General features: G+C 37.0%; 1 protein-coding gene and 2 long non-coding RNA genes across 5 annotated transcripts; 2 read left to right on the forward strand and 1 right to left on the reverse strand.

Moving 5' to 3' along the window:
- Nucleotides 1–318: 318 nt before the first annotated feature.
- Nucleotides 319–8,563, forward strand: LOC144246782 (uncharacterized). Its single transcript, XM_077785539.1, has 14 exons — nt 319–460; nt 937–978; nt 1,603–1,641; nt 2,658–2,696; nt 3,361–3,399; nt 3,646–3,684; nt 3,969–4,007; nt 4,273–4,311; nt 5,000–5,029; nt 6,458–6,499; nt 6,976–7,014; nt 7,823–7,861; nt 8,121–8,159; nt 8,521–8,563. Coding segments are annotated over exons 5-14 (351 nt in total). The 5' UTR covers nt 319–460; nt 937–978; nt 1,603–1,641; nt 2,658–2,696; nt 3,361–3,397.
- A 978-nt stretch (nt 8,564–9,541) lies between these two features.
- On the forward strand, nt 9,542–11,180 carry LOC110470304 (uncharacterized). The gene is made up of 4 exons (XR_002465383.2): nt 9,542–9,574; nt 10,011–10,049; nt 10,400–10,435; nt 11,164–11,180. It is a non-coding gene; the product is annotated as an uncharacterized LOC110470304 (long non-coding RNA).
- A 461-nt stretch (nt 11,181–11,641) lies between these two features.
- On the reverse strand, nt 11,642–18,090 carry LOC110467888 (uncharacterized). Of its 3 annotated transcripts, XR_013340474.1 has the most exons (3): nt 17,950–18,090; nt 17,694–17,845; nt 11,642–17,609 (listed from the first exon to the last, which is right to left on the reverse strand). It is a non-coding gene; the product is annotated as an uncharacterized LOC110467888 (long non-coding RNA). The 3 variants fall into 3 exon arrangements; XR_002464935.3 differs by having other exon boundaries at nt 11,642–15,315; nt 17,694–18,090; XR_002464934.3 differs by having other exon boundaries at nt 17,694–18,090.
- Between the last annotated feature and the right edge of the window lie 587 nt (nt 18,091–18,677).

Raw genomic sequence — 18,677 nt, forward strand, 5'->3', positions numbered from 1 at the left:
AGGCACATAAAATTACCTCAAAACTGGGAGAAAGGGTAAAGTGAGAACCAGATGTGTAGGTATTTAAACTCTCATCTGCAAGAAAACAGCTGGTTTGTGTTTTTCTTTCAGGGCGGCCCAGATTCTTCCCACGGTTCTTACTCTGATAACCAGGTAAATATTCTGGTCACTGTGCCTGCTGAGGAGCAGCCTAAAAGTATTCTTTCAGAGAACATTCAACTACAAAATGGTAAATGTCTATATTTTCTCTGTAGGGAGGGCCTTCCTACTATCCTGGTGGATCTTACGGACAGGTAGGTGCTCTTTCTTCTTTGTAGACATAACATATTTCTTTTATTATCCTCCTGTTCCTGAAAGATGGAAAACACTTTCTTTGGAGAATCAAATTAATTAGCTTTTTTTATTTTCTCTGCAGGGAGGATCTTCTTCTTATGATGGCAGCAGTGAATCCTATGGTCAGGTAAATACTCTGTTCTTCTCCTTTGTGTAAATGTTGCTGAGGGTCAATACCCTGGATGAAGTAGATATGCAGCCATATCTGTATTTCAGCCCTCACTATATTCTATTGAAAGTAATCTTTTATTTGAGGAATGATTAAATTTGTATATACTTTTAGCTAAGTAGCTTGAAAGTTTACAGGGCAGTAAAAGGTGAGGTGCCTCCAACTTTTAAGGGTTATTCTTCTCAACAATGCTAGTTTTGAGTTACCTGCAAAAGTGGAGTCTCTTCAAAAGTGGAATTAGATTTTGAGTTTAAAAATATGTATCATTAGTATTTTACAGGAACATAACTCTGAGTTGATGAACAGTTCTGATAACTAAGTAAAAAATAATATTTTTTAAATCTGCCAGAAGAAGATCCCTACAGTAAGGAAAAAAAAAAAAAAAAAAAAAAAGCCTGTTTGCAATATGAAAATTATTTATTTTTTCTGAACAGGGTGGATCTTCTGTATATAGTGGTTCTGAGGCTTATGGCCAGGTAAATGTTATTTGTCTCCTACATCAAAAGCTTAAGCTTGCTGTGTTTGTTCTTATGTGTACTGGGTTCTATGCTTCAATTATTTTTAAGTGACCATGACCATGAAAATGCTATTTTAACTTTTGTTTCTCTTTACCTTTCTAACAACTCAAAATGTCTCCATAATGTAGAGAGCATGGGGCACTATGTATGCTGTTTTTAACTGTGACTAACCCTGTGACTATTCAATGCTTTAACAACTTTATTTTTCATGTGTTAGCTCATTCAAAAGAAAAATATTTTGTGCATTTACTTTACATACCTTACTTATGCAGAAGCTGTTGAAAGTTTAAATAATGGGATTTTTTAAATATAAAGAATGATAACTTTGCAAATTAACTTAATTGAAAAGTTTTTCCCTATAAAAATGCATGTTTGCAAGGAAGGCTTTTTTCCAGCCTCTTCTGCTTAAGCAACAGGTAAAATTAAATATTTTTTTCTTTTCTTGCACATCCCCTAGTTTAGGTAAAATTTGAGATTCTAAGTGCTTAGTTAGTTTTATTCTTCTATTTTATATTCCCCACAATTAAGAATATGTAAGAGTCATTTTTACATGAAAATAAATGTTTTTCCATTATTTTACAGGATTCACTTCCCATAGGAGGCAGTGAAACTGAAGACAGTGTAAGCATTTCTTCTCAAAAATATCAATATCTTCATTGACTACCTTTTAAAGTATCTAGGTGCTTTACATGGACCTTTATGCTTTACATGGATCTGATGTCACGTGATTGTGCTATACATGATAAGGACTTTACAAATTAAAATTTAAATTACAATATTTCCAACTTCTAACAATCAAACATTTTTTGAATTTGTTGTTAGAAGTAACAATTACAAAGAAAGCTCTTTTTATTTCACAATTTCCATCAAAACTCAATATTTGTATATGACTACTTCCCTTTTTCAGTCCCCAATTTGCACTACATTTCGTTTGTTTTTCCAATGCCAGAGATATGATTCAAGTTCCTTCATCTACATACTGCAAAAGAATGGTCTGTTTTAATGTAGTGTGGTGAAAACTGCCTGCTTTTCTTAAGAAGATGCCTTTTCTCCTGACTGAAGTATATATTCTATTAACTCTGCTGAAGCAATTGATAAAACTTTACCATTTTTAAGTGTTTTCCAGGGCCTTGATTAGTAGGAAATGGCTCTCTGCAAATAATTACAAATTCAGATGTTCACTTTAGTCACAAGTATACTGTGTCAATAGCTTCAGTGCAGTTTCTGAACCAAATCCTCTTATGGATATTCAAAAAAGCTAAAGTATGATACTACAGAGGGTCCAAAAATCCCTCTGAAAGAAACTACAGTGTAACAACAGATGTGTACCACATCTTGGTCTTTGAAAAATCAAGACAGCTTTGGAAATGCTGATGTTTTCCCCTGAAACATTCTGGAGGAAATAAAATAGATTGAGATGTGACCTCATTCCTTTATTTCACTATACCAGGATTCAGCTTTCAAAGTAAAGAAATGGCTTTCTCCAGAAATGAGCAGAGAAAGAATTTGTAGACTGCTTATCTACAGCCTACATCTTCAACCTTCCCACAAGCAGTACCTTCCTTTACTTCTCACCTTTGCTCAGAAAGAAATGCTAAAATTTGCCATGGCAATAACTAGATTCTGATATTTTTTAGGATTCCTCCTCATCGTCTGGTAGCCGCCAGAGTGAACGGGTAAGCAATCCTTCCTTTATGTCGTGCCAGGTGGCAGCCCCAGTGCTTGCAGCACCTAAATTACATCTCCTGTGGAAACCCTGAGGCAGTTCCAGTGTGGGACAGAAAGCCCTCAAGCACAGCAGGAATGAGGATATGGTTAAAGAGTCTAAGTACTGCTAGAAATCACAGCTGATGCTGAGGTGTGCTCTTGAATCTCAAACTCACATCACAAATGTGATAGCACAATTTACTTGTTCAGGTCCTTGCATTTTTTAAATCATTGATTGACTGCAGAGCTTCAATACCATGATTTTTCCAGCACTTATTCTAAGTGCAACCCTTTGTTTGCTGTGCCATATGACTTACTGATGAAGGCCTCCATTTCCCTATCATTTCCTATCAGACACAAACTGAGAAATTATTTTGTTGGAGATTTAACACTTTCAACTGTTGTATCTTAGAGATTACCTTCCACCAGAAGAGCAACTATCAACAGTTATGAAGGACATTTGCTGTTTTCTATAGAAAGACAGTAGATATTTTTTGTTTTTATTGAACAATCCATAACAGAAAATTAAGGCATGTGGAGAAGCAAGGAGGAGTGTTTTTATTCCACTCTGATATTTCCAGTTTTTGGGGTCTTGTTTTTCCATGTAATTTCATTTTAAATACATTTTTCCAGGATTTTTATTCCCCAGGAGGCAGCCAGTCAGGTGGACATGTAAGCATCTATTTTATTTATTATTTGCAGTTGTCTTTCAAAATGGCTGTACTATTTAAAAATTATCCCAATGAATAAATTACACTAAACCATTAATTTCCTAGAATTTTTCATTACATCTGGCATCATGTTTTGTGAAATCAAATTACAAACTGTTTGAATAAAAAAATTATAAATCATGTGTGTACAAGTCTTGTTCTCCAGAAGACATTTCAAAGAAAAATAAATTGGGTCTTCTTTTTGCAGGGGTCATCTTCTCAAAGTGGTAGCTACTCCACTGGACAGGTAAAAACTAAATCTTTGTAATTTTGACCTGAAGTATCAGCCATACAAAATTTTGGGGCCTCATTTTGTATCACAACAATTTTTAATGTGTGAATGAAAAAGATCGGTTCATTCTTCCTTACCTAGCGCTACATAAAATTCCAAATGCAAGCATAATCAAGAGTAATCAAAAAACAATTCATGTATTACCTGATATTTTAACACCAGGAAAAATTAAAGTAATAAATATTTGGCATTCATTTATATATTTTAAATAGAAAGTAACTGATTTTTATTTTTTTCAGGACTCAACCTCATCTGGAAGCAGCCAGTATGGTGGGCAGGTAGGAAATTTTTCTTCTTCATTGTTATTGTGAGGGGTTTTCTCCCCAATGTACATATTTCAAGAAAATATTACTAGATTGCCAATACCTATGTTTCCAGACTACTCTGTGGTTTATTTTACCCTCATTAATCTTTCTATAGATAAAATTGTATTCTCAACCAAACAGATCTTTTCAAACACAATTAAAAGAGTGAAAGACAATACTTTGTATTTAAATGCATGTGTCACAGAAAAAATTTTAAACAAGAATGTAATGTTTACAGAGTTCACCTTCCGCAGGAGGCAGCCAGGCTGGTGGACAGGTATGAATTTCTTTCTCCACAGTCTTCAGCTGGGCTATTGTCAGGCACTCTAATTTATTTCTCTCACCTTTCCAAGAACTGTTTTCTTTCACCACTGTCCTTTTTGCCCAAAGCCTCAGCAACACATTGTTTTCTTTTGTCACTTGGACATCCTGCAAGCCAGAGTAGCCAGTAGTGACTGTTCGGCATGTGTGTAGCTTCTGTACCTGCTTTGGTACTAAACAAAGATCATACATATTGAAAGTGTAAAGTGAGACACTGAATGGTGAACTCCTGGCCACCTCTCAGTTAGATTTATCAGAGTAGAAATCACCTGTTTTCTGTATCATCTGTAACATGAAACAGTACTACATGTACTCCAGATACTCTGGCCTCTTTAGAAAAAAAAATTGCTTTCTGTGGTACTACTCAGAATTTTGTATTCATCCTTTTGCTCATTATTTTTAAGGTAAAAATTGTAGGTAAGAAAATCTGAAGATTAAAAAATTCACATTTTATTGCCCCATCAGAGCAATAAGTGCAGAAACAGTTGCATAGGATGAAATAGACTCAGTTCTAGAAGCTGGGCAGTTAAAATGTAGCTTTTTGGCTTGCATGCCTTGGATGGCAGAAATAATTTGAGTTGTAATTAGGACCCATTTCAGTCCTGTGCTCTTGACATCTTAAATAATTTCTGCATTCTTTACAGGGTGGATGTGATTGTTCTGGGGGAAGTCCTGTAAGTGCTACTTGTTCATTATACTTTTTTTTTTAACAAAGTATTTAACTGGAAAATTATGCAAGATCCTGTTTATTTCCAAGTTAATTATTTTAACGTACTCTTTAATTTTACATTCATTGTTCCTTTGGTGACTTAGATGGTTCTGGTATGGTGGGAGTTATTTTTTATTATGCCAAGATTCAGTGCTACATAATCATTGAATCATTTAGGTTGGAGAATGCCTCAGGTCCAACCATTAACTCGGCACTGCCAAGGTCACCACTTAGCCATGTCTCTAAGTGCCCCATGTACATGTCTTCTAAATACCTCTGGGGCTGGTGACTCAGCCCCTTCTCCAGCACTCTCTCTAGTGCTTGATAATCCTTTCAGTGAAGAAATTGTTTCCTAAAATCCTATGTGAGCCTCCCCTGGAGCAGTGTGAGGCCATTTCCTCTTGTTCTATTGCTTGTTACTTGAAAGAAGGGACCAACCCCCGCCTGGCTACAGCCTCCTTTCAGGGAGTTGTAGAGAGCAATAAAGTCCCACCTGAGCCTCCTTTTGTCCAGGCTAAACAACCCCAGCACCTTCAGCTGCTGCTCACAAAGTCTGTGCTCCAGACCGTTCCCCAGCCCCTTTGCCATTTTTGGACACAATCCCACACCTCAAGATCCTTCTTTTAGTGAGGGGCCCAGAAGTGAACAAGGATTTAAGGCGGCAGCCTCATCAGTATCCCATCAGTGTAGGGGACAATCACTTCCCTAGTGCTGCTCTCTGGCCACATTAATTCTGATAAAAGCCAGGAAGCTCCAAGGCTGGCAGTGAGCTGCATTTCTGAGCAGTGATGTCATTTGCTAGACAGTACTTACAAAGATGTGTATCTCTTCTCAAAAAGCCAAAAAAAGATTGCATTAAGTAGCAGAATTAATTGACAAAAGACCTATCATGAAAGAAAGCTAAAATAATACCTAATATATAAAATTGCCAATCATAAACATTTGTATCAAAAAGCAATGTTTACAAAATTTAAAACATAAATAAAACAAAAAATGGAGCAACTTGTCACTTGTGCTTTTAGGTCCATATGAAATTATTTAAGGACTATGAAATAGGGTAAACCCTGTTTTCAAAGCAAACATATGTGGACAATCAACATGTAGCATGTAAAGGACATTCCTGCACCTTGGAAATACTCTTATTTCCTAGGCAATGAATTATAGGTAGATACAACATGATATTTTATGATTTATGGTCTTCTAGGCCAAAAAAAGCGCTATTTCCTCTATTGGCAAATTGATAAAAGTAAGTGAAGTATAAATGTAACTAATTTCAGGCTGTGATATTCTTCCTTTGAAATGCCATGGAACAGATATTCTAAGGTTACATTTCATTTATACTTTATGACCAAAGACAAAGGCTAATTTTTCTTTTCCTTTTTTTCCTTTATAGGGTGGATCCTCTAGTTCAGTCAGAAGTGATTCCTCTACAAATGTAAGAAATGTTCATCAGCTTTTTAGTGTGTCCTCTGTTTGTTATCAATATAATGGCTAGAGAGAATAAAAATAATGGCTAATAGAAGTCATACACTTGAGAAAATAACATACTTTGGTTACAATTAAAAATACACACAGGACATTTTTTTAATTGTAACTAAAAAATGCACACAGGACATTTATGTAGTGATCCCAGTTTCTCTTTCCATTTGAAATAGTTTTCATTCAAAGTCTTACAATGAAAAATGTTGTTACAAACACAGGCAGATATTTACTTTGGGAGTCAATTCCATTGGCTTTCTTGGAATTATAGAAAAATATCCCCCAAGGACATGGATTTATATGATTTTATTCCTCTTAGATAATTTACTGCAAGAAAGTTTAGTATTAGTCTTTATGTACTACTATCTTCCAAGTTTTACTACAAAAGACTTCTTCTACAGCAAAATAATTGGTGTTTGCATTTTTCCCCAGGACACATCTTCATCTGGAGGCAGCCAGTACAACAGCCAGGTAAGGATTCATTCCAAAAGGACAGGTAGTTTGCCACTTCTGAAAATGATTGTTAATTCATTCAATTAAATTCAATTTTTATATAGGAACTGGGTAAAAAGAACGAAGCCCAGCAAGTTCACTTTATTTTTTATTTATTCACTTTATTTTTTATTTATTTATTTATTTATTATTTATTAATTATTATTCACTTTATTCATTATTGAGTTAGATATGTCCTAAAAATTATAACAATGGATTTTTTAGCAAATAGTGCCCTGGCTTTGTGAAACTTGCAAAATGAAGCTCAAAAAAAAAAAAAAAAAAAACCAACCCAAAATAAAGTATGGGGAAAGAATGAATCAAAATGCATAAATTTTTATTCCTATTTGACCTAATTCCATTATGAAAAAAATCCAATCTCCCCTCTTTAAAGAGACATCTGTATGAGGTTTCAGTAAATTTTCTTCCTTTGGTTTTTAGACTCCTGTTAGGTAGCCTATATTTTACTGTTAGCTCTGGCCCAGCATTCAGCTTTCCAAATAAAAAGAAGTCATTCTCCAGAAGTGAGCAGAGAAAGAACAGGAAAGAATGTCACTTTAACCTTTCCAACATGTCACACAGAAGACTATGTCTTTGCCTCCCACCCTTGCTAAGGATCTCAAATTTACTTGCTCAACTTAAATCCTAGTTATTAAAGCATTCTGAAAGTCCTGCTCACTATCTTCACTCTTACCTTGCTTTCTTGCTCCTGTTGTCCTGGCAGAATCATGTTTTGATTTAAGGAAATCCTACTGCAGGTAATTCACTCATCTGGTATTCTTTACAGGATTCATATTCCTCTGGATCTAGCCAGTATGGAGGACATGTAAGTTCTTCCTTTAATATTATATATTATATTTTTAATAAATATTTGACTCATATTAAGGATCTCAGTTTGATATATCAAGAAAATTTACAGTGGTCTATACTCTGTAGTAATATTGTGAATTCAAGGAAGACAAAAAAACAGAGTTTATTTTGGGATAATTACACACAAACACTCAATTAACAAAATATAGGTGTCTTTGCCAATTCTTTCCCTTAATTAGATATCCAGAAATAACTAATTATAAATTTTTTTCCAGGAGTCATCTTCTTATGGAGGCAGCCAGTATGGTGGACAAGTAAGCATTAATAGTCCCCATTTTTGTAGTTTATTTATTGTCCACCTGACTGACTCTATCTTAGCTTTAATTTAATCTAAAATCTTTTCAGTGAATCTTTCTCTGTAGTGTTCTGATGCTACTGTAATTAAACAAAACAAGTTCAGATGAAGATCATCATCTAAGACTAAGAAAAAATAGAATGTAAAATACACGGCTGACTCAATTGACTCTTGAAATTTGCAGGACTAGTCAGGTCTTTCTGAAATAAATAAATACTTTATGAAGCTAACCAGAAATTTTAAAGCCTCATGAAATGATTTTATGAGTCTATGAAACCGGTGTAACAAAGTTTCAGCTTCCATTTTTTGCTTATTTTCAGCGTTCACCTTCCTCAGGAGGCAGCCAATATGGTGGACAGGTGAATATTCTTCCCTTATAGCATTTACTACTTTAGCAAAGAGATTTGGCAGTTCTCTGGGTAAAAGAACATTTTAAGGAGATTGGGGTTTTGTCTGGGGGGTTCTGTCCATTTTTTATCTAAAATGGGGTTTTGTCCATCTAAATGGGTTCTGTCCAATTTTGTTGCGAAGTATATAATTGTTGTAAATGTATGGGATCCCAAGCCACAGAAGAGTTTTTAAGATGGAATTTCTGATGCATCATGGTAAATGCAGATGAGCCTCAGCCATTTTGGCACAGTCTGGTTCACAGTCCACTCACAGGTCTGGAGTGAAGGAAACAGGGTACTCCTTCATATGGAGCACAGTTTAAAGGAGTATTATGACATTGATATAGAGATTATTTATTTCTTTTTTGTTCAGAGTTCACCTTCTTCAGGAGGCAGCCAGTATGGAGGCCAGGTGAGAATCTCTTCTTGTTCTATACCAAAACTTGGTATTTTAAAATTTACTCAAAAAATATTTTGTGAAAACTATTTATCTGATAATGAAGAGGTATCTGAAGATGTATTATCTGAAGCAATACAAAAACTATGGAGATGTGCTGCTTCTGTTGTATTAAATGCAGGTCTGGACTTGTTCTACCCTCTAGCCTACCCTGTGCTGTCAAAGTTTCTTAGCTCTACCAATAAGGAAGCAGATTCATCCCTCCTCTATCTCATTTCCTTCAGCAAAATGCAGTATGGTTTAAAATAGGAAGAGGGGAGAAGGTGAGGAGTTACTAAGACTCCTCATGCCTCTGTGAAGTGAAAGATGACAGAGTTCCTAGTGCTGCCTGGAGGTATAGTCCCTAATATGGAGTGACACATAAAGCAATAGGCCGAGTGTTTATCTTACTGTCACTTTTCATTGTGCAACAGAGCAAAAATAGTGTTTCTTTAAAAAGCTCTTGAGGAAGCTTTTTGATTTGAGAAATAATTGGCACCTTTGCTACAGGGTCCATCTTTCTCAGGTGGCAGACCTTATGGAGGACAGGTGAGAATTGTTTTTCTGTTTATTGGTTGTTTTCTCCATTGTTTGCCTTTTTTTTTTTTTTTTTTTGAGAAATTTAGGATATTTTTTAAAGTAGTATCTTACAGAGAAACACTGTTTAGGCAGAATAGATGAATATCTGACTCTGCTGTGTCAGGCCACTCACATAAGCAAAGTATAGAAGGCTGCTGTGAGCATGCAGTCCAAGCCAGAGCACTACTCACACCTGCCTGAAGCTGATTTTGATTCAAACTTCATTGTTCTGTTTAAACAGCAGCCACTGTAAAGGCTTTCAGTGGGTTTCAGTATGGTTATATAGTAAATGTTCAAGTCTCTGTGGCACTTAAATCCAAGGAAGACAAATAAAAATGTGTTTTTCTGTGACAGGTCGTAAGTTAAAGAATGTGCAACAAATACAAATGTTTTTTCGTTTCTTTAGGGTATAGCTTCTTCAGGAAGCAGCCAGTATAGTGGACAGGTAAGACTTGCTACTTTCATGGTACTTGCAGTTTGGGTACACAGTTCATCAGGAAAACAGACCGGTATATTTTGCAAAAAAGGAACATTCTGAGATAGAATAGCTTTAAGCCAGACTGAAGCAGGATTGCTAAATATGAGTCTTTCTGGTATATCAGATCATGTTAAAAGCAAATGATGCAGGGGCCTGTGACACTGCATGGGAAAGTTTCTTCAACATACCACAGTTTAAGAAGACATTTTTTTCTTCTATGTTTAAATGGAAGCAATTTGAAAGACTGAGAACCACAGAGAACAAGTGAAAATGTTACTCAGTAACACAGAAGTAATTAAGTAACTCATTTCTTCCAGGGCTTTTCTTCAGGAGTCAGACAGTCTGGTGGACAGGTATGTTTTCTTTCTCTGCACTGTTTGGTACTGCTAGTGTCATACGCTCACAAATTGCTTTGTGTAACTTTCTTTCACAAAAACTGTTTCCAGTCACACATTTCATCCAGATTGAATGTGGAAAGTGAGGCACTGAATATTAACACCTGGCCCCCTCTAAGTTTTATCAGAGTAGAAGTTACCTAATAGGCCTCCACTGGAAGTCCTCTAAAGAGTGAAGATACTGCATGTATCCATAGGATCATAGAGTACACTGATCCATCAGGATCATCAGTCCAACTCCTGGTCCTGTGCAGGACAGCCCAAGAATAAAACCATGACCCGGAGAACACTGTCCAAATGCTTCTTGAATTCTGACAGGCTTGGTACTGTGATCACTTCCCTGGGGAAATTCTGGTAGCTCTGGTATTCTCAAGGGAAAATGAAATATAAGCTGTATTACTATTCAGAATTTTTTACTTATCCTTTAGTGAGTAGGTTTTTACTGTAAATTTTAAGTGAGAAGTTAGAAGATTCTATTTAAAAATTTGATCAGTAATTGCACAGCTAGCCTAAAGGGCAGGGGAGACATAAAGAAATTGCCTATTTAAATGGAGCTTGATAAGTTGATGAGCACTGTTTTATAGTACATTTTTTTAAGAGTAGCAGAATATGAGTTTGATTTACTAATTCAAAGGCCTATTCCAATCATAGACCCAGGAAAGTAAGTTTGGTTGTGTTTTGTACAGGGTGGGTGTGTGTGCCCCGGTGGAGGTTCAGTAAGTATTGCTTGTCTTTATATATATTTTCTCATAATATGTACATATACTGGAAAATTCCCAAGGAACTACACTTGAAATAATTCTGTCTGTGAAGTTCTATGATGAAATATTTTCACATATATCTCATGGTGGATATATGTGGGTTGGGTTTGGACTTTGCTCTTATGATAGTTATTAACAGTATGATTGAACTAGTTAAAATTAGATTAAAATCTTGGCTCCAAATGCTTTCAGAATGGAGCAGAGAAACACATTTGGAAAAGTTAAAGCTATTTCCATTTTCTGTCTAATTAGTATATTTCCTATTTCTTTGTGAATTCCTGAAAAAAAAGCTAAAACGCCCCAAATGTACAAAATCCCCTCCACTGTTTTGCTGAGATCAAGTTAATTTACTTCTGAAGGAGGGTTCAGTTACCTGGTTTTTTATCAGTAAAGTCAAAATTGCTTGGATCACTACTTCTCTTTATTGGTCTGCATAATCAAGAAAAATTACATCCCAAGTGTATAATCCATGGTATATACACCAATTCTGAGAATCAAGTGTTGAAAACAACATATAAATTAGAATTTATATAAATAGAAATTATACAATAATAATACTCACTTATATACACACTATATATATACATATATATTCCTTGACATAGAATTCAAGATGAATCAGAATAATAGTAAGCAGCGTAAATGACTTGATCATTGCAATAAGTCAGTGTGTTCTCTTGGATTTCCTCTGTGTGACACTGAAGTTAATGCAGAGTAAACATTGCTGTTTCTGTTGCATGCAGGGCTCTTTTGCAGGAACCAACTACCATGGTGGACAGGTAGGCAGTTTGTCTCTAACATTTACACAGATTAGTTTCTCAAGAATAAACATGGTTCAGTTGTCATATTTGCCAGCAGCCATTAAATATTAAGTTCAGTTTAGTCAGAGACATAGGTACAATAATTCTAGAGAGTGCATGGGACTTTTATTCAATCACTCTTGGCATTTCAATTATATCCTTCCATATACAAGAGCCAAGGTTTTACTTTGTAGTTATGGAAGCTTTCTTACCTTAAGAAATTACTGAAGAATTATTCATAGGCTTCATCTCACTGCATAAACCACCAAGATGATGTGTGGATAATTAGTCATTTTCCACTGCATTAGTAACTGTGTCAAGTTATTCCAGTTAATCAGTGTCATGAGTACTGTTTATATTACATTAAGTCCAGGATCTTTTTTTGCCATTTAAAAATTTGTTGCTATTAAAAAAAAAAAAAAAAAATATATATATATATATATGTATTGCATTCTTTTTATAGGGTTCATATCCTGGAAGCAGTCAGTATGGTGGTGGACAGGCAAGCAAATTTTCTTTGTTTTCAAGATCTTCTATTTGCAATTTGTCAGCTGAAAAAATAACATGCAATACATATACTGACAGTTTTTTTAGGGTCATTTTACTCCTAATAAATATTTGAAAACAGGGACTGTCAGTAGCTGGAATCTACTCAAAATGGAGTAGCATGAAAAAATTTCCATGTAAAGAAATTTCATTGATCATAATTTTAGTTGTTTCACCTCAGAATGCCTCTTATTTCAAGTGATTACTTTAATATTTACACTACATACTTGGAAAACTTGGTACAGAATAAACCAATAGATGCTGCTTAAAAATATATAAATTCCAGTGTGTTGCACACAATAACACTACTTTCCCCTTTAGAGTCACCTCAAGACTCTTCCTGTTAAGCATATACCTTATGCAGACTATTTGGCACCAATTCAGAAAGGTTACTAGTGCAAATAGCTGACATGAAATGCATGACTAGCTCAAAAGATGGAGCTTAGTTTCCATTAGTATTACTGTATTTGCAATGTCTCACTCTACCATACTAAAAAAATTAATTGCTTTTTACTTCGCTGGCAAGCATTGGTTTTCAGTATCACTCTGTTAAAAGATAATCTCATGTAGAATGAAGAGGATTCTTAACGGCAGCAAATCTTTTTTTTTTTTTCCCCAAACTACCTATTTGGTAATATTAACAATATTTTAACAATAATACACATGGTGCTCTCTAAACATGTCTGATGTAGAAAATCACAAATAAAGTCAATTGGTTCTTTCCTCTTGAATAGAGACATATATAAGACACTTTTAATCCATTTATTTATGGAACAGAACAGTCTCAGAAGGTGTTTTGTGACTGCCCAATTTACTACTTTCACCTGTTGAAGAACTTAGAGGTATTAGATCAGAAGTCTTTCACTGCATCTTTTTAGATTAATATACTTTCCAGATTGACTGAGATCTCCTGTCAAAAGCCCTGTAATGTTTCATTTTGCACAGAAAAACAAAAAGTATCTGCTGTTAATTTTCCCTGATTTTTTTTTCTTAATAGGGATCTTATCCCTCAAGAGGCAGCCAATATGGTGGGCAGGTGAGTGTTATCTTTCCATCCCATCACTTCAAACTCACTCCTAACATGCTTTGTAGGTCAGTTACTTGATGCTGACAGATACATTAACTTGGACATTTTATTAAGTTTAAACAGTGCAGGTAATATGGATCAAAGTCGCTTCAGTAAGGTGAATAAAAGATTTGGTTACAATGAGTTACTGCTCTGTGTAAAATATTCCTTTGAACATATTCTAGTTGCCAGGCTGTATTTCTTAACACCGCTTTCTTGATTCAAATTGCCATTGTTGTGGTTTGTAGTACACAGTGTAAATTTTAAGCGTTTTTTTTTGTTCAAAGAACACCCAAATAAGCTTGTCCTAAGTACTGCAAAAATTGTCTGAAGACAGTGATAGAAGATTTTACATTCAATTAATACAAGTCTGCTTGACTTCTTACAGGGCTCATATCCTTCTGGAGGCAAACAGGGTAAACCAGTAAGTACAAAACATTCACATTTACCTTTCTCTTTTCTTATACACCTGCTAAAAAACCCTAATACCAAGTTAGTTATGGATTAGACAGTTGGAGTTTTACTTTAACATGCAAAGAGTGGCACATGATTTACTTACCTGGGATACTTTCAACAAAGGCAAATACAGTATTTTCACAACAGTTTTGAGACAGCACATTACTGTGTAGCTGAACTTCTAGTAATCACAGAATGAGGTCATTGGATTTGTGTATGTATAAGGAACTTCTGAACAGCTATTTATCTTTATATTTATAATAATAATAATACACTTTCTGCTCAAAGCTCAGCTTTTCATTGATTTTGTATGCATTTGTCTTAAGTATTTTTGTCTTGCTTTGAAGAAAACAATTTTCCTTTTCAAAGGAAATAATAGTTGCCATTTAACTATGCATATTTTCATCTTCTATAATTTCAGACTTTTTTACTTTTTACTATGTAATTTTGACCTCACTCTTGCCATTCAGTGAGAGTTGATAAAAATGTTTATAGAAAAGATCTTATAGAAAAGATGTACTTGTTATTAAAAAGTGATCATAAATGTTACATTTTCTAATACATGAATCCTGAAGGTGAGACATTTTCTGTACGTATTTGATGGCATTTCTTAAAGACTTAATGATTGTAACATTTCCTGTTGGCAATGTCATTCAAATAAGCAGAGCCACTTCACCAGAAAACTGAATAAGATGCTTTCAGAACATCTAATTTTTCTGTACCTACTTTTATTTTCAACTATCTTTATTTTTAGAGTTTTCTTTAAGTAGGGGCTATAGAGTAAAGGACTTTTATAATTTGCCTTTTTTTGCTGGTGCTGTCTTTTTTTCTCCCAATGTAACCATAGACTGATACCAGGAGAATTATGGTTTAATTGGACCTTATTATTTTTTCTATTCCATATATTAAACATAACTATAAACCAGTTCTTTTTTCTTCAGAATTTTGTATTAAATTGTCCAATACAACATTTGAAAGAACACACATAACAGAAAATGTTAAACACATGTATTTCAGATAAGGTTCTACCTGGGATTTTTGGATGACTGGATACAAAAGTTTTCATTCTTCTGTGGTCTTTAATTACGTATAGCAAGACTATTTAAGCACAAATAGATTTAGAGTGAAAAACAGGTATCTTTTTTCAGGGTTCCTCTTCCTCAGGAGGCAGTCATCAAGGAAAGCCAGTAAGGATATTCTTTCAGTATTCTGCAACCAAATTAGACATGGGGATATTGGGTTTTAAGATAGGTAACAGCAATGAGGGTGAAATTTTAAATTATGTTACAATGGTAAATGTATGAGAAAAATTACCAATAAAAATTGGAATATTTTGCTCAAGCTTGAACCTTAGGATGAGGCAGCATTTATTCCTCCATAGCAAAGTTTTGATATACCCTGTTACTTACTCATAGGAACATTCCTGGGTCATTCTAATAAGAATGATGTATTTAAATATCAGGGCAATTGTTTCAGTTTCCAACTCTGTAGCTCAGACAAGACACATTGCTTTGATCCATTCCTCTGAAACTGTTCATGCAATGAAATGGACATAGCCGTGCTTGTTTGAGACCATTCAATTAAAATAGGGGGGGAAAGTGCAGTGAAAATGGTAAAATCAAAATCATTATCAGACCCACTAATATCCAGGGCATTTTCAAGATTGCTGTGTGCTCTTTGGACACTATTCATGCAGCCTTGTATGACAAAATTAAATGGTTCATAATTGTTTCACAGGGTGGCTCTGGCTCAGGAAGCACTTACTCTGGGAAACCGGTAAGAACACTTTCATCACAGCACTTTAATCTTCTTTTGTCAGTAAAGAAAGAACCTGGGTGGTGGATAGAGAAATTTTGGGATGACTTGGTCTGAAGAGAAAAATCTATATTAATATTAGTTCAGCCTTCCTCTTGAACAACTTAAAACTATGCTGTGGGTTAAGCTATTAAAATCTTGTTGATCACAGGAAGAAACTGTTCAAAACCATTGGCTGGGAGATGCTCTATAAATTTATTTCTTGGTTTGTTTTCAGCAATCACCCTACTCAGGCGGCAGTCAAGTGGTAAGAACTTTTCCTCTGTAGTTTCTACTGGTTTCTTCCTATAAATGTCACAGAAAACTGAAATCTGTCAAATTTCCTACATCTGAATAAATGTTTGAGAACACATGTGCAACATAATAAATGAAATAGTCTTGACAAAAAAGAAGAAAAGTGGGACCACATAGGTGCTTTATACTTTTGACCCTGACTATCACTGAAAAATACGTGTTGATATAAGCGTGGCACATGGTCTTTTGACAATAGAAGTGTCTACATAATAGATGGGGCTAATACAAAATTATTTCTCTGAAAATTTCAATGCTTTTATAATAGCAATAAAGAGAACTATTTAGGAACGGTTTTATCAAATTTCTCTTTTTTTTTTTTTTACAGAGCTCTGCTGGGAAACACTCTATTCCCCAACTCCTGATGTTATTCAGTGTTTTGAGTGCCTTTGCTCTCTCTGCTGCTGTATCAAAATGGTCTATATGAACTTAAGTGTTACTTGACATCCTAAACACAGATTATAATCTGTATTATTAGATTACTTAATGTAAGAAAAAAAATACCACTATGTTAAATTGGCAGATGCTACTTGGCTGTTATGTTGCATGTCTAGCTGGTATGTCATGCCCCTCATTAGTTTACCTGTGGTTTTAGTCATTAGTAGTTATCATTAGTTGTGTCAGTGTTTTAGGCATCATTTTAAGAGAGCATATGGTACCCTACCTGTAGGATTTATTTTTATTTCCAATAGGGAATGAGATGAACACCTACCTGATATGATTGGTGTGACAAATGAATATTTAGGGAAATATCTGGTTATTAACCAAAGTGGACAAGGGAAATAAACTGTTGTATTTGCAAACTGAGCACTGTGCCTAGTAATCATCGCATAAGGTAAGGCTAATGTAAACTTCTGATAAGCAGTTCTCCATGGGACAGAAGGAAAGATGCTGAAGTAGTATCAGAGCATTGGTTTTAGTCTTTTGTAATCAAATGCAAATTCAATATGGAGATTGCAAAGCAAAAAACTCCCAAAAACTCCACAGGTCTGAATTTTTTGGGGGTTAATTAAAGTTTATTCATTAGAAAAATGAAACAGCTCAGAGCAAAAACATTATGAACTCCATTCAAACCAACTACAAATACCTAGAGTTCTGTAGAGTAGCATATGAGGCACATGTACCCCACATTAGGCTGATGAACTAAAAGCTGCAGAAAAAGAAAGCCTTTTTCCTTGGAAGGAATAGAAAAAATAATTAAATTCATAAAACTAATACAATCTTGGCTTCCTTTTTCAATTATTTAGTTCAACCTGTGATACCTCGTGTATCTGAAAGGTTAATTTCATGAGTGCAGGTACATCAGTGTGCTCCCAGAAATACCAGGGCCTGGTTTTGAGCTCAGCAGCAGTTCCACACCTTGCAGCAAACTCTTCCGGAGCTCTCAGAGCCACCTTCTGTTTGGTGTTAACAAAATGCATTCACATAAGGCATACTTTTAATGAATGTGTTGTTGAACATGTGCCTGCTATTAAAATTACCGTTATTAGAAGTGTGCTTTTCTGTCATGGTTTACAATTGTAATTGGTGGAAGAGGTTTCCATTCAAGTTCTCCTACCAGCTTCTGCGGGGCCAGGATTTCACCCGGTTTTGGTGAGCAGCACTACCCTTTGCCAGCCATCGGTAAATCAACCTGCAAAGGAAACACAAGGTTATGCCTATATACGATCTTCAACATTCAGAGGACAATTTGTTTCTTCGGACAACACAGTACCGTTCTGTTTGAGAGGTCCGCACCTTAATTCGAACCAGCCCTACCATTCTCTAATAAATTTGTGATGGGCTTGTACAAAACGCTGCTGTCAGCGGCTGGCGAAGTCCCCCGCTCACGGTCGGGCGGCACACGGCCCGTGCCGCGCCCCGGCCGCAGGGACCGCAGGCTGCGAGAGCCGCCCGCGCCCGCCGCCGCCCCTCGCCCTGCCCGGGCTCGCCGCCGCCCCTCGCCCTGCCCGGGCCCCTCGCACTGCCCGGGCCCCGCCGCCGCCCCTCGCCCTGCCCGGGCCCCTCGCACTGCCGGGCCCCTCGCACTGCCCGGGCCCGCCGCCGCCCCTCGCCCTGCCCGCGCCCGCCGCCGCCCCTCGCACTGCCCGGCCGGGCCCGCCGCCGCCCCTCGCCCTGCCCGGGCCCCTCGCACTGCCGGGCCCCTCGCACTGCCCGGGCCCGCCGCCGCCCCTCGCCCTGCCCGCGCCCGCCGCCGCCCCTCGCACTGCCCGGCCGGGCCCGCCGCCGCCCCTCGCCCTGCCCGGGCCCGCCGCCGCCCCTCGCACTGCCCGGCCGGGCCCGCCGCCGCCCCTCGCACTGCCCGGCCGGGCCCGCCGCCGCCCCTCGCACTGCCCGCGCCCGCCGCCGCCGCCCCTCGCCCTGCCCGGGCCCCGCCGCCGCCCCTCGCACTGCCGGGCCCGCCGCCGCCCCTCGCACTGCCCGGGCCCGCCGCCGCCCCTCGCACTGCCCGCGCCCGCCGCCGC

Source organism: Lonchura striata, chromosome 9 (genome assembly GCF_046129695.1).
Source record: "Lonchura striata isolate bLonStr1 chromosome 9, bLonStr1.mat, whole genome shotgun sequence".
NCBI lineage: Eukaryota > Metazoa > Chordata > Aves > Passeriformes > Estrildidae > Lonchura > Lonchura striata.

Coding starts and splice junctions, on each gene's coding strand:
- LOC144246782 (XM_077785539.1), top strand. Junction 4,312..4,999: donor GCAGCCAGGCTGGTGGACAG/GTATGAATTTCT, acceptor CATTCTTTACAG/GGTGGATGTGATTGTTCTGG. Junction 8,160..8,520: donor GCAGCCAGTATGGTGGACAA/GTAAGCATTAAT, acceptor GCTTATTTTCAG/CGTTCACCTTCCTCAGGAGG.